This window comes from Entelurus aequoreus, linkage group LG15 (assembly GCF_033978785.1).
Source record: "Entelurus aequoreus isolate RoL-2023_Sb linkage group LG15, RoL_Eaeq_v1.1, whole genome shotgun sequence".
In the NCBI taxonomy this organism is placed as follows: domain Eukaryota; kingdom Metazoa; phylum Chordata; class Actinopteri; order Syngnathiformes; family Syngnathidae; genus Entelurus; species Entelurus aequoreus.
The window spans coordinates 7372639-7388871 of NC_084745.1; the positions used below are offsets into that span (position 1 = coordinate 7372639).

The 16233-nt window shown below is 36.4% G+C and overlaps 1 protein-coding gene across 1 annotated transcript in view; it reads right to left on the reverse strand.

Annotated features, from left to right (window-relative positions):
- The window catches only part of dlec1 (DLEC1 cilia and flagella associated protein), a 71242-nt gene that overhangs the window by 16622 nt on the left and 38387 nt on the right, over positions 1–16233 (reverse strand). The window contains exons 23-29 of the mRNA XM_062020659.1: positions 10828–10949; positions 7462–7647; positions 7329–7396; positions 7119–7270; positions 4294–4409; positions 4157–4227; positions 3918–4087 (exon numbers count right to left, since the gene is read on the reverse strand). Of these exons, the coding sequence (XP_061876643.1) occupies positions 3918–4087; positions 4157–4227; positions 4294–4409; positions 7119–7270; positions 7329–7396; positions 7462–7647; positions 10828–10949 (885 nt within the window). The remainder of the gene's footprint in view (positions 1–3917; positions 4088–4156; positions 4228–4293; positions 4410–7118; positions 7271–7328; positions 7397–7461; positions 7648–10827; positions 10950–16233) is intronic.

Consider the following 16233-nt stretch of genomic DNA (forward strand, 5'->3'; position numbering starts at 1 on the left):
TGCACCATTAAAGTTGGAGGAGTCCAAATGATCACTGTGTGTTCTCTGACCGGAACCCCAACGTGGTCAATATCCGAAAACACCAGTCGCAGAGTTTAATACTCAACACCAGTGTTCTAATGGTACGAAGTGTTTGCTCATTGGCTCAGAAGGCTAATAGATGATTAGAAAACCCTTGTGCAATCATGTTCACACATCTGAAAACAGTTTAGCTCGTTACAGAAGCTACAAAACTGACCTTCCTTTGAGCAGATTGAGTTTCTGGAGCATCACATTTCTGGGGTCAATTAAACGCTCAAAATGGCCAGAAAAAGAGAACTTTCATCTGAAACTCGACAGTCTATTCTTGTTCTTAGAAATGAAGGCTATTCCACAAAATTGTTTGGGTGACCCCAAACTTTTGAACGGTAGTGTATTTATCGTAAATGACGAGTCTTGTCACAAAAAGTGTGCTTTATTCAGCCTTCAGCTCAGCGTTCAGGATGAAGATAAAATGTACAACAACTTTTTCACTTCCGATGCAATCCTGATATCGGAGCCTTAGTTATTGGTCGATACCGATACTGATTTGATACTATACCAGCAGAAATTATAGTGGTGTGGAATGTTAGAAAAGGTTATATCAGGTGAAATGAGTCAAAAAAACCAAAAACAATGGTAGCTATGAAAAACACTAACATATTTATTATTAACTGTCTGGAATGGACTTGTGCTGTCTTTAAGTTGAAGTGGAGTGATCATTTTTAACAATTAATAATTCATGCAAGGTAAATGACGCGGACACGTTTGTTACCGGTGACTTTGTAAACTAAGGAATTCTCTTTACAATGAGATAAAAGACTGTAAAAATATATTTCAATTGAAAAAAAATATATAAAGACAGAACAATAAGATCATATGGACAAACATAAGTGTCTACATTTTGCTTTATATTTATTATTTTACATATTTTACGTACGTAAAAAATAAAATAAAACACACTGTATTCTACAGTAAAATGTTGTAAATGAAAAGTTTATACTGTAAAATTGACAGTCTACTTAAAGGCCTACTGAAATGAATTTTTTTTATTTAAACGGGGATAGCAGATCTATTCTATGTGTCATACTTGATCATTTCGCGATATTGACATATTTTTGCTGAAAGGATTTAGTATAGAACAACGACGATAAAGATCGCAACTTTTGGTATCTGATAAAAAAAAGCCTTGCCCCTACCGGAAGTAGCGTGACGTAGTCAGTTGAACATATACGCAAAGTTCCCTATTGTTTACAATGATGGCCGCATGAAGTGAGAGAGATTCGGACCGAGAAAGCGACAATTTCCCCATTAATTTGAGCGAGGATGAAAGATTTGTGGATGATTAAAGTGCAAGTGAAGGACTAGTGGGGAGTGGAAGCTATTCAGATAGGGAAGATGCTGTGAGAGCCGGGGGTGACCTGATATTCAGCTGGGAATGACTACAATAAACACAAGACATATATATACTCTATTAGCCACAACACAACCAGGCTTATATTTAATATGCCACAAATTAATCCTGCATAAAAACACCTCAGTGTTTGTTATGCTAGCTCCTAGCTCCTATGCTAGCTCTTAGCTCCTAGCTCCATATAAGCCGCCAATCCAATTCAAACACCTGATCAACACACACAATCACTCAGCCCAAAAGACCATTCACCAAACCCAAGGTTCATAAAGCTTATATATTTAAACAAAGTAACGTACGTGACGCGCACGTACTGGCAAGCGATCAAATGTTTGGAAGCGCAGCTGCTACTCACGGTACCTGGTATTCAGCTGGGAATGACTAAAACAGTAAATAAACACAAGACATATATATACTCTATTAGCCAAAACACAACCAGGCTTATATTTAATATGCCACAAATTAATCCTGCATAAAAACACCTACGTGTTTGTTATGCTAACTCCTAGCTCCTCTGCTAGCTCCTAGCTCCATAGAACACGCCAATACAATTCAAACACCTGATCAACACACACAATCACTCAGCCCAAAAGACCGTTCACCTAACCCAAGGTTCATAAAGCTTATATATTTAAACAAAGTTACGTACGTGACGCGCACGTACGGTCAAGCAATCAAATGTTTGGAAGCCAAAGCTGCATACTCACGGTAGCACGTCTGCGTCTTTGTCATCCAAATCAAAGTAATCCTGGTAAGAGTCTGTGTTGTCCAAGTTCTCTACAGGCGTCTGTGTATCGAAGTCAAAAGTCCTCCTGGTTAGAGTCTCTGTTATCCGAGTTCTTCCATCTTGACTGCATCTTTCGGGAATGTAAACAATGAAACACCGCCTGTGTTGTGTTGCTGCTGACTTCCTTCGCAAAATACGTCCGCTTTGCACCGAGAACTTTCTTCTTTGCTTGCTCAGCTTCTTTCTCCATAATGCAATGAACATAATTGCAACAGATTCACCAACACTGATGTCCAGAATACACCCTGAATGAGATGAAAACAGCTATTTCTAATTGGCTTCAATGTGGAAGCCATACCCGTGTTCCCCGGGCTATGTCACGCGCATACGTCATCCTCAGAGGCGTTTCGAACCGGAAGTTTAGCGGCAAATTTAAAATTGCACTTTATAAGTTAAAAAAAGCCTTGCCCCTACCGGAAGTAGCGTGACGTAGTCAGTTGTTCACCTCCTCATATTTTCCTATTGTTTTCAACGCAGCTAGAGCGATTCGGACCGAGAAAGCGACGATTACCCCATTAATTTGAGCGAGGATGAAAGATTTGTGGATGAGGAATGTTAGAGTGACGGACTAGAATGCAGTGAAAGACATATCTTTTTTCGCTCTGACCGTAACTTAGGTACAAGCTGGCTCATTGGATTCCACACTCTCTCCTTTTTCTATTGTGGATCACGGATTTGTATTTTAAACCACCTCGGATACTATATCCTCTTGAAAATGAGAGTCGAGAACGCGAAATGGACATTCACAGTGACTTTTATCTCCACGACAATACATCGGCGAAGCTCTTTAGCTACTGAGCTAACGTGATAGCATCGGGCTCAAATGCAGATAGAAACAAAATAAATAAATCCCTAACTGGAAGGATTGACAGAAGATCAACAATACTATTAAACCATGGACATGTAACTACACGGTTAATAATTCTCAGCCTGGCAAAGCTTAACAATGCTGTTGCTAACGACGCTGAAGCTAACTTAGCAACTTAGCAACCGGACCTCACAGAGCTATGATAAAAACATTAGCGCTCCACCTACGCCAGCCAGCCCTCATCTGCTCATCAACACCCGTGCTCACCTGCGTTCCAGCGATCGACGGCGCGACGAAGGACTTCACCCGATCACAGATGCGGTTGGCGGCTAGCATCGGCTAGCGCGTCTGCTATCCAAGTCAAAGTCCTCCTGGTTGTGTTGCTGCAGCCAGCCGCTAATACACCGATCCCACCTACAACTTTCTTCTTTGCAATCTCCATTGTTCATTAAACAAATTGCAAAAGATTCACCAACACAGATGTCCAGAATACTGTGGAATTATGAAATGAAAACAGAGCTTGTTGTATTGGCCTCAATGGGGGAGCCATACCTCTGTTTTACTGGCTACGTCACGCGCATACGTCATATCCAAAGGAGTTTTCAACCGGAAGTTTAGCGGGAAATTTTAAATTGCACTTTATAAGTTAACCCGGCCGTATTGGCATGTGTTGCAATGTTAAGATTTCATCATTGATATATAAACTATCAGACTGCGTGGTCGGTAGTAGTGGCTTTCAGTAGGCCTTTAAAACAATTTATATACTTAATAATGAAATCCAGAGGCAAATTCATACATTATTTTGTTACTCTGATGGCAGCCATAACGGCCATGTGGCCCTCAATGAAAACCAGTTTGACATCCCTGGTGTAGTGCATGTGTTTGCTTAAAACCTGAGTTGTTTTCCCAGCAGCCTCTGCGTTACAAAGCTTTGGCGCGTCTCCCACAATCTCAGTGCCGTCGGCGTCCCTCAGAGGGAAGCTTTGTCCGTAGGAAATCACCACGTCCACCAGTTTACGGTCGTTGGCAAGGATGTTGTAGGTCTCCCAGTCCAGGCGGATATCTGCGAGGAAGCGACAAAACGCGTGGCTCTCCAAAGACCATCACGCGGACAGGAAGTGAGACGGCTTACCGAACATGGTGGGGTTGTTGATGCGCAGAGAGCGAGACACGGTGTCGCCTCCGGACACGCGAGTGCCAAACCTAAAAGATGTGACCTGGTGAAAGACAGTCCTGGACAAAAACATTCACTCCTGAAGTGCTCCTCACTGTAGGTTGGGTCCTTGGGTCTGGTCGTCCGTACGAGGGCCCGTGATCTGGAAGTAGAGTGGACATCCTCTGACGGTCATCTGCACGGGGATGAGGGTGGGCTGGAGGTCCCCCACCTGCAGAGAGGAGACACAGGTGCTGTGTACTTAACACGCATGCAAACCCCATAACCAGCTAAGTCAGGGGTCACCAACCTTTTTGAAAGCAAGAGCTACTTCTTGGGTAGTGATTAATGCGAAGGGCTACCAGTTTGATACACACTTAAATAAATTGCCAGAAATAGCCAATTTGCTCAATTTACCTTTAACTCTATGTTGTTATTAATAATGAATGATATTTACACTTAATTGAATGGTTTAAAAGAGGAGAAAACACAAAAAAATGACAATTACATTTTGAAACATAGTCTATCTTCAATTTCGACTCTTTAAAATTCAAAATTCAACCGAAAAAAAGGACAGAAAAACTAGCTAATTCGAATCTTTTTGAAAAAATTAAAAAAATATATTTATGGAACATCATTAGTAATTTTTCCTGATTAAGATTAATTTTAGAATTTTGATGACATGTTTTAAATAGGTTAAAATCCAATCTGCACTTTGTTAGAATATATAACAAATTGGACCAAGCTATATTTTTAACAAAGACAAATCATTATTTCTTCTAGATTTTCCAGAACAAAAATTTTTCAAAGAAATTCAAAAGACTTTGAAATAAGATTTAAATTTGATTCTACAGATTTTCTAGATTTGCCAGAATAATTTTTTTTGAATTTTAATCATAATAAGTTTGAAGAAATATTTCACAAATATTCTTCGTCGAAAAAACAGAAGCTAAAATGAAGAATTATATTAAAATGTATTTATTATTCTTTACAATAAAAAATAAATTTACTTGAACATTGGTTTAAATTGTCAGGAAAGAAGAGGAAGCAATTTAAAAGGTAAAAAGGTATATGTGTTTAAAAATCCTAAAATCATTTTTAAGGTTGTATTTTTTCTCTAAAATTGTCTTTCTGAAAGTTATAAGAAGCAAAGTAAAAAAAAAAAAAGAATTTATTTAAACAAGTGAAGACCAAGTCTTTAAAATATTTTCTTGGATTTTCAAATTCTATTTGAGTTTTGTCTCTCTTAGAATTAAAAATGTCAAGCAAAGCGAGACCAGCTTGCTAGTAAATAAATACAATTTAAAAAAATAGAGGCAAGTGCTGCTATTTGAGCTATTTTTAGAACAGGCCAGCGGGCTACTCATCTGGTCCTTACGGGCTATCTGGTGCCCGCGGGCACCACGTTGGTGACCCCTGAGCTAAGTTGTCACGTGTAATTCGTAAATAAAAAGAGAATACAATGATTTGCAAATCCTTTTCAATTTATATTCAATTGAATAGACTGCAAAGACAAGATACTTAACGTTCACACTGAGAAACTTCTTTTTTTTGTTGTTGCAAATAATCATTAACTAATCATTTAATGGCAACAACACAAAAAGTTGTGACAGAAGCATTTTTACCACTGTGTTACATGGCCTTTCCTTTTAACAACACTCAGTAAATGTTTGGGAACTGAGGAGACACATTCTTGCTTGATGTACAGCTTAAGTTGTTCAACAGTCCGGGGGTCTCCGTTGTGGTACTTTAGGCTTCATAATGTGCCACACATTTTCAATGGGAGACAGGTCTGGACTACAGGCAGGCCAGTCTAGTACCCGCACTCTTTTACTATGAAGCCACGTTGATGTAACACGTGGCTTGGCATTGTCTTGCTGAAATAAGCAGGGGCGTCCATGATGACGTTGCTTGGATGGCAACATATGTTGCTCCAAAACCTGTATGTACCTTTCAGCATTAATGGTGCCTTCACAGATGTGTAAGTTACCCATGTCTTGGGCACTAATACACCCCCATACCATCACACATGCTGGCTTTTCCACTTTGCGCCTAGAACAATCCGGATGGTTCTTTTCTTCTTTGGTCTGGAGGACACGACGCCCACAGTTTCAAAAAACACTTTTCCACTTTGCATCAGTCCATCTTAGATGAGCTCGGGCCCAGCCAAGCCGGCAGCGTGTCTGGGTGTTGTTGATAAATGACTTTCGCTTTGCATAGTAGAGTTTTAACTTGCACTTACAGATGTAGCGACCAACTGTAGTTACTGACAGTGGGTTTCTGAAGTGTTCCTGAGCCCATGTAGTGATATCCTTTACACACTGATGTCGGTTTTTGATGCAGTACCGCCTGAAGGTCCGTAATATCATCGCTTACATGCAATGATTTCTCCAGATTCTCTGAACCTTTTGATGATATTACGAACCGTAGATGGTGAAATCCCTAAATTCCTTGCAATAGCTGGTTGAGAAATGTTGTTCTCAAACTGTTGGACAATTTGCTCCCGCATTTGTTGACAAAGTGTTGACCCTCGCCCCGTCCTTGTTTGTGAATGACTGAGCATTTCATGGAAGCTGCTTTTATACCCAATCATGGCACCCACCTGTTCCCAATTAGCCTGTTCACCTGTGGGATGTTCCAAATAAGTAAAAGATGAGCATTACTCAACTTACTCAGTCGTTTTTGCCACTTGTGCCAGCTTTTTTGAAACATGTTGCAGGCATCAAGTTCCAAATAAGCTAATATTTGCAAAAAAATTAAGTTTTCCAGTTTGAACGTTAAGTATCGTGTCTTTGCAGTCTATTCAATTGAATATAAGTTGAAAATGATTTGCAAATCATTGTATTCTGTTTTTATTTACCATTTACACAACGTGACAACTTCACTGCTTTTGGCTTTTGTACAAGAAGGTGCAGCAAATATGACTTTACAAAGTACTCACACCGCATACGAGATCGTCGCTGTACTCCCCCCACATGTCGGTGTAGGCCGTCACCTCCACAGTTTGGGTCTCGAAGGGCTCCAGCGTTCCCGTGCTCGGCAGGACGTAGAAGGCCGCACCTTTACCGTTGGCCAGCAGGTGACTCAAAAAGTCTGCAGCCAGAGAAAGACATGGTGGTTCCAGCGGCCCCAGGAGGTAAATGAAACATACCCTTGTGCGACTGCTCTTCCAACTTCCTGGCTTGGACCGAGTGAAGCGGCTTCTTCATGTATGGAGGTCTGCAGGCAGGACACAGGACACGTCACAACAAACGTCCAGTGCTGATGTTTGCCGAGGCCAGCACCTTTTCTCCGCTGGCTTGACGGGCTTCCGGCCCCGGCAGCGGAAATACTGCGCCTCGATGCTGAAGGCTGCCGGGATGGCCGTGTGATTGGTTATCAGGAGCTGCTTGGTGACTGGTTTCCCCAGCAGGACGTCACCGCCAAAGTCCAGCGTCAACTGCGCCGGGTCTTCTGAGGGCGGGTCAGCGCTGGGGGGAAGAGCAGCAGGGCGAGACCGCCGATTTTCTCTCCAAATTCAGGCTGGTATCGGCGATACCGATCCGATACTTAACGCAAATATACCTAACGTGTCTACTAAAATGTAAAAAGTTGTGTATTTTAAATTAATAACAAATCTATCCCAAAAAAAAAAACAATACTAAAAATGTAAGGAGAAAAAAAAGCTATGTAATTAGAAAAAACTTTATAAACTAATAATATACTTAGTACGGAGCCCCTAAAGGGACATGGGGGAAAAATATTTTTTTATAATTTTTTTTTTTTTTTTTTTTTTTTAGACATGTATCTCGGGCGCACGAGAAACTTTTTATAAAGTTATAAAAAAAAAATTTAAAAAAAGTATTTTTTTTTTTTTTTTTTTTTAGACTTGTATCTCGTGCGCACGAGAAAGTTTCTCAAGATACATGTCTAAAAAAATAAATAAATAATATATTTTTTATTTTGTTTTTTTTATAACTTCATAAAAAGTTTCTCGTGCGCACGACAAAGTTTCTTGAGATACATGTCTAAAAAATAAAAAATAAAAAAAATAATAAAAAAATGTTTAAATTTTTTTTTTTATAACTTTATAAAAAAGTTTCCCCTTTAAAAACTAATACCATACTTAGTACGGAGCCCCTAAAGGGACATGGGGGAAAAACATTTTTTTATAATTTTTTATTTTTATTTTTTTCTTTAGACGTGTATCTCGTGCGCTCGAGAAACTTTTTATAAAGTTATAAAAACAAAAATTTTAAAAGTATAATTTTTTATTTTTTTTAGACTTGTATCTCGTGCGCGCGATAGTTTCTCAAGATACATGTCTAAAAAATTAAAAAAAAATTATTATTTTTTTTTTTTTTTTTTTTTATAACTTCATAAAAAGTTTCTCGTGCGCACGACAAAGTTTCTTGAGATACATGTCTAAAAAATAATAAAACAATGTTTTAATTTTTTTTTTAATAACTTTATAAAAAAGTTTGCCCTTTAAAAACTAATAACATACTTAGTACGGAGCCCCTAAAGGGACATGGGGGAAAAACAATTTTTTTTTTTTTTCTTTAGACGTGTATCTCGTGCGCACGAGAAACTTTTTATAAAGTTATAATTAAAATTTAAAAAATTTATTTATTTATTTATTTTTTTTTAGACTTGTATCTTGTGCGCACGAGAGTTTCTCAAGATACATGTCTAAAAAAATAAATAAATTATAATTTTTTTATTTTGTTTTTTTATAACTTCATAAAAAGTTTCTCGTGCGCACGACAAAGTTTCTTGAGATGCATGTCTAAAAAATAAAAAAAATAATAAAAAAATGTTTTTAATTTTTTTTTTATAACTTTATAAAAAAGTTTCTCGTGCGAGATAGTTTCTCGTGCGCAAGAGATACATGTCTAAAAAAAAAAAAACTAAAAAGAAATGTCCCCCATGTCCCTTTAGGGGCTCCGTAACTTAGTCACCAATAACAGAAAGTTTTGTCTTTAAATATATATCTGTTTTTAGCATTTAAAAAAAATAAAATAAATAAAAATAAAAATGTCTCTCTCACACTTGACTTTTTAGTAGGGCTGTGAATCTTTGGGCACCACACGATTCGGTTTGATTCGATTCAATTAATACTTTTTTTAATAACATCGGGTGCCAGTTCTATGAATAACTACATTCCTCCATAAAATAGATTACAGCTTTGATATATTTATATATCACTTAAAAGCAAACTTTTTTTTTGTTTTTAATCCATTTTTGATTTTTGTGAATCTATTAAAAATTGTTACAAGTAAGAATCGCGATTAATTCCAAAATCAATATTTTTTGTTATCCCCCCACTTCTTAGCATTCCGATCTTGGTGGAAAAACTTTAGACAACCCTCAGCTAAAATATTAGAAGCTCTCTAAATCAAAATATCCCTAAAATATAAACAAAGTTGAGTTAGTTCATTAAAAAATAAAATAATTTTTGAATTAATTTGAAAAATAACCATAATAAAAACACTGTTAAATGTGGAACTGAATATGAATATTTCCATACAGGCAGAATTTTTGACACACTATGTAAGGGATCCACAAACTTTTTGACCCGGGGGCCGCATTGGGTTAAAAAAAATTGGCCAGGGGCGAGGCTATATGTATATATATGTATATGTATATGTGTATATATATATATATATATATATATATGTATATATATGTATATGTATATGTATATATATATATATATATATATATATATATATATATATATATATATATATATATACACATGTGTATATATATACATATATATATATGTATACATATATATATATATATATATATATATATATATATATATATATATATATATATATATATATATATATATATACACATGTGTATATATATACATATATATATATATATGTATACATATATATATATATATATATATATATATATATATATACATACATGTGTATATATAAATATATGTATATATATATATATACATGTGTATATATAAATATATGTGTATATATAAATATATATATATACATGTGTATATATAAATATATGTGTATATATAAATATATATATAAATATATATATATACACATACGCACACACACATTCACATACATGTACACACATATACATATATATATATACATACATATATATGTGTATATATAAATATGTATATATATATATACATACGCACACACACATTCACATACATGTACACACACATACACACACATATATATACATACATTTGTATATACACATACATATATATACATACATATATATATATATATATATATATATATACAAACGTATTATTATTTTTATTCTATACTTACATGGGAAAAAAATAACAGTACAAATTTGAGGAAAAAGAGCTAAAAAAATCGTAGAAAAAGCTGAATGTTCTAACTAATATTTGATAATAATGTACCTCGTCAGCTATAATACATAGTTGACAATATGTGTTTTTTTTAAATAAAAAAATATCAATATGAGCGTCGCATACTTTGACATTTTAATACGCCTTAACTAAAATATCCAAAGTGTCGATATTTTGATGTGAGAATCGCTATTAGGGCATAAAGATCTGGTATGGGCGGTGTGGACATTTCAGTATGGGTCCACACGTCAGATTGCAGCGTGTCAAAGGTGCACGCTCCCACCTGACATCGGGCAGCGAATAGGACACCCGCAGGCTCTGGGTGGTGGGGGCCAGGATGCTGAGGACCAGAGGCGAGGTCATGCCCTCCACCTCGCAGAGAGCCACCACGTCGTTGAGCGCCGACTAGGCAAGAGAAACATTTGAATACATTACCCTCGGAATGAATCTAGAATGTTCTGTCCGTGTGGTCTTCATGTGTTCTAATGTACAACTCAGCGCTTCCCACAGGACTGCAATCTATTTGTGGTGCTGGGGGACTTAATGACATCATCGTCTAATTTGCATAATGATGGAGATCATTTGCATAACTTCTTCTAGTTTTTTGTGTTACAAACAAGATTGAGAAGCCTGTGAGGGCCTTTAGAAGCTGGTTTTCACGGCAGAGTCTCTAAGACACAGGTGTCAAAGTCAAGGCCCGGGGGCCACATCTGGCCCGCCCCATTATTCTTTGTGGCCCGCGATTGCCTGGAAAGTATGCGCATCAACTTTATTTCATCTTTATTGATTAATGTATATACATTTTGACAGAAAAACAGCTCTTAACTCAATATTATTTGATGCAACAAGCGACAGTAGGAAAGGGATTCCCGGGTGGATCTCGCATGAGAGGAAGAGGAGGGGTTAATCCCTTCGCAACACAGTCTGCTGAAAATGAGGTAAAGCTCCAAACTACATAGCAACGGACGCTGCGGTCAAAGTTGGAATGGCGGCTAAAGTGGATAGTGCACTCCCGCAATTCGTCACGTTTCATGTGTCAGGTAAACCGAGACAAATAGTGCCTTTTGAATCCCGTCCCTACTGTATTCCTTGATTAGGGATAGGTACCATTCACATTTGAACCAAAACGGTATCAATTCTCTGTACTTTTGTGTGTGTTAATATAATATATATTTATTGATTGATCATAAAATGTAATTTTTTTTAATGTAACATTTAAAAATGAGCTGATTATGATAACTGTGTTTTCTGATAACATTTGAATCTCACTCGCAATGCAGTTGCACTTCCAAGACATTAGATGGCAGTACTGTACAGGCTATGTCAGAATAATTGTACCTAAGTTATCACAAAACTTTGTGTTTCCATGAGTTCCCGACGAGGGGACAAAAGCTGTCTTTGATCCTACCAAGAAGAATGCTTGTAAAACTCCACTGTGTAGGATGGGAAGCAACATAAAGGTGTTCTGTTTCTTTGATGTATTGTAATCCACAGAAATATTTTGTCTTGACCTGAGAGCTACAAAGCGGAGAGGAAGCAGGACCTGACTCCCCTCCAGGGACCTTTTCTTTGAACTGTTTGTAATCAAAGGCGATGGCTGTTTACGACCCCCCTCCCTTAGAAACAGCTGTTGCCATGTAAGTAGGGAAAGTCCAAATAAAAGAGGAGGTGTACAATCTTTTGTCAGGAGCGTGGGACGACACTGTACAAGGCTTCTCATTGAGCTAAATTTAATTCTGTCCCTGTTTAAGTCCTTGCTTCTTGTCTTGTTTAATAGATGTCATCAGTGTTTGAACCTGACAGGCTATCTATGGTATGTAGAATGTGTTATGTTGCACCCTACAAAGTGTTTATACAGTAAGTGTTGTGCCTATTACACACCCATTAACTTTCATCCTAGTTGTAGTTTTCATTTACCAAATTTGTAAAATGTAAAATCGCCAATGTTAATAGTCAATGGCAAATCCAATGCAAATTAGCATCCAGATAGCGCAAATTTTAAAGAGTGGATGGAGCCTTACTTTATGTTGGAGCGTTTTCTACCGAGCATACTTGCTTTGTGGGTGTTGAAAATCGCAACTTTACTTGGAGGAAGTCCGCCCTAAGTGCTGCTTGAGTTATTGTCCACGTGAGCCCGTGTTTAGTCTGACGTTACATGCAACAAAGTTATCGAAATATGGCACTGTTTGATTTCATGTGAATCGATAGCCCGTACTAACGACGGAATTGAGTTAGTGCCTATATAAATACCAAATTTGGTACCCATCCCTACGGAGCCCTTAAAGGGACATGGGGGAGAAAAAAAAAATTCAAATTTTTTAAATTTATTTTTTTAGACATGTATCTCGTGCCCACGAGAAACTATCACGTGCGCACGAGAAACTTTTTTTAATTATAATTTTTATTTTATTTCAAACTTATAAATTATATATATATAATATATATATATAATTTATTTTTTAACATTTTTTTTTAGACATGTATCTCGTGCGCATAATATACATATATATAATTTATTTATTTTCTTTTTTTTAGACATGTATCTCGTGCGCATAATATATATATATATAATTTATTTATTTTCTTTTTTTTTTAGACATGTATCTTGTGCGCATAATATATATATATAATTTATTTTTATTTATTTTTTTAGACATGTATCTCGTGCGCATAATATATATATATAATTTATTTATTTTCTTTTTTTTTAGACATGTATCTTGTGCGCATAATATATATATATATAATTTATTTATTTTCTTTTTTTTTAGACATGTATCTTGTGCGCATAATATATATATATATAATTTATTTATTTTCTTTTTTTTTAGACATGTATCTCGTGCGCATAATATATATATATACAATTTATTTATTTTCTTTTTTTTTAGACATGTATCTCGTGCGCATAATATATATATATATAATTTATTATTTTCTTTTTTTTTAGACATGTATCTCGTGCGCATAATATATATATATAATTTATTTATTTTCTTTTTTTTTAGACATGTATCTCGTGCGCATAATATATATATATATAATTTATTTATTTTCTTTTTTTTTAGACATGTATCTTGTGCGCATAATATATATATATATATAATTTATTTATTTTCTTTTTTTTTTAGACATGTACCGTATTTTCCGCACCATAAGGCGCCCCGTGTTATTAGCCGCACGTTTAATGAACGGCATATTTCAAAACTTTGTTTACCTGTTAGCCGCCCCGTGCTATTAGCCGCACCTACGCTACGCTAAAGGGAATGTCAACAAAACAGTCAGATAGGTCAGTCAAACTTTAATAATATATTACAAACCAGCGTTCTAACAACTCTGTTCACTCCCAAAATGTAATGTGCAATCACAAAAATAGTAACACTCAAAATAGTGCAGAGCAATAGCAACATCAATAACTCAACGTTGCTCATACGTTAGTGTCACACAACACACAAAATAAACATTTAAAGCTCACTTTCTGAAGTTATTACTCATCTACAAATCCCTCGAATTATTCTTCTTCGGTGTGCTTCACTTGTTTTTTGACACCATCTGTGATGTGGACGCGCATGCAGTCGTAGATCAACAGGAACGGCGCTGCGTGAAAAAAGTCACCCAGTGTCTTCGCGTAAACGTCTATCAACCACTCGCTCATCTTTTCTTCATCCATCCGATCCCTTCGAGTTAGCTTTTATGATGACGCCGGCTGGAAAGTTCTCTTTTGGCAAGGTCTTCCTTTTGAATATCACCGTGGGTGGAAGTTTCTGGCCGTTAGCATGGCAAGCTAGAACCACAGTAGGACGACTTCTCATTCCCTGTGGTGCGAATATTCACCGTACGTGCTCCCGTTGTATCCACAGTGCGGTTCACATGAATATCAAAAGTCAGTGGAACCTTGTACGCGTGTCTCTTAGTAGGAGACATTTTGTTGTCTTTACAGAAAAACAAATGAAATTAAATATCCGCGCGCTTCTTCTTCTACGGGGGCGGGTGCTCACCTTGGCGGTTGCTTACAGTAGAAGAAGAAGCGCTTCCTCTTCTATGGGGGCGGTTGCTTACCGTAGAAGAAGAAGCGCTTCCTCTTTTACGGGGAAAAAAGATGGCGACTGTTTACCGTAGTTGCGAGACCTAAACCTTATGAAAATAAATATGAATATTAATCCATATATAAGGCGCACCGGGTTATTAGCCGCACTGTCTGCTTTTGACAAAAATTGTGGTTTTTAGGTGCGGCTTATGGTGCGGAAAATACGGTATCTCGTGCGCATAATATATATATATAATTTATTTATTTTCTTTTTTTTTTAGACATGTATCTCGTGCGCATAATATATATATATATATATATAATTTATTTATTTTCTTTTTTTTTAGACATGTATCTCGTGCACATAATATACATATATAATTTATTTATTTTCTTTTTTTTTAGACATGTATCTCGTGCGCATAATATATATATATAATTTATTTATTTTCTTTTTTTTTTAAACATGTATCTTGTGCGCATAATATATATATATAATTTATTTATTTTCTTTTTTTTAGACATGTATCTCGTGCGCACGAGATACATGTCTAAAAAATAAAAACAATTTTTTTTTTTTTTTTTTTTTTTTTTTTATAACTTTCTCAAAAGTTAATAATAAATAAATAAATTATAAAAAAATTAATTTCCCCCATGTCCCTTTAGGGGCTCCGTACATCCCTACTCTTTAGGGCTCTGAATACTCGTGAAATATAGAAACAACTTGGCTAAGTTGGCAACACTGATCTCTCCTGCTATGTCTTCTTGTTCTCTGGCAGACCTTATGAGGTGTGTTAAGAGTTAGGATGCCACCTCCTGTACGGAGTTTTTTTTAAATTACATTTGAGTCTCATTTGCACTTCCAAAATATTAGATGGTATGTTGTCTAACTTGGAAGTAGGTTTTTCCAGGAGGTTGAATGTGTTATGTTGCGCCCTACAAAGTGTTTGTACTGTAAGTAGTGCGCTTATCACACACCAGCTGTTTGATTGTAAAATAAATTGTAGTTATAGTTTCCTTTAGCAAATTTGGAGGTGTTGAAATCTCAATGTAAAATCGCTAATGCTAATAGTAGCCTGCCAATGGCAAATCCAATGCAAACTAGCATCAAGCTAGCACATTTTAATAAAGCGGAGCCTAACTTTACGTTGGAGCGTTTTCTACCGAGCATACTTGCTTTGTGGGTGTTGAAAATGGCAACTTTACTTGGAGGAAGTCCGCCCTGAGTGCCGCTTGAGTTTTTGTTTACCTAAGCTGGTGTTTAGTCTGAAACCGGACGTGACGTTACATGCAACAAAGGTATCGAAATATTGCAGCGTTTCATTGTACATGATACATGGAGAATTCGGTCAGTGCCTATAAAAGTACCGAATTTAGGACGCTTCCCTACTTTTGGGGCTCTGTATACTTGGTAAATATAGCAAAAAAAGTCGCTAACACTGATCTCTTGTTTGTCTTCTTATTCTCTGGCAGACCAGGTGTGTTAAGAGTTACGATGCCACCTACTGTACGAGGTTGTACTGACAAGCTATAGTCCCACTATGATGTGTTTATGAGCGAGGGACAACATGGAACATGACGTTTCATTTTCGCCTCATAAAAAAATCTGTATCTGGACTGAAAATCTAGCAGGCTACAAGTAAGTGATGCTACATAGCCTAA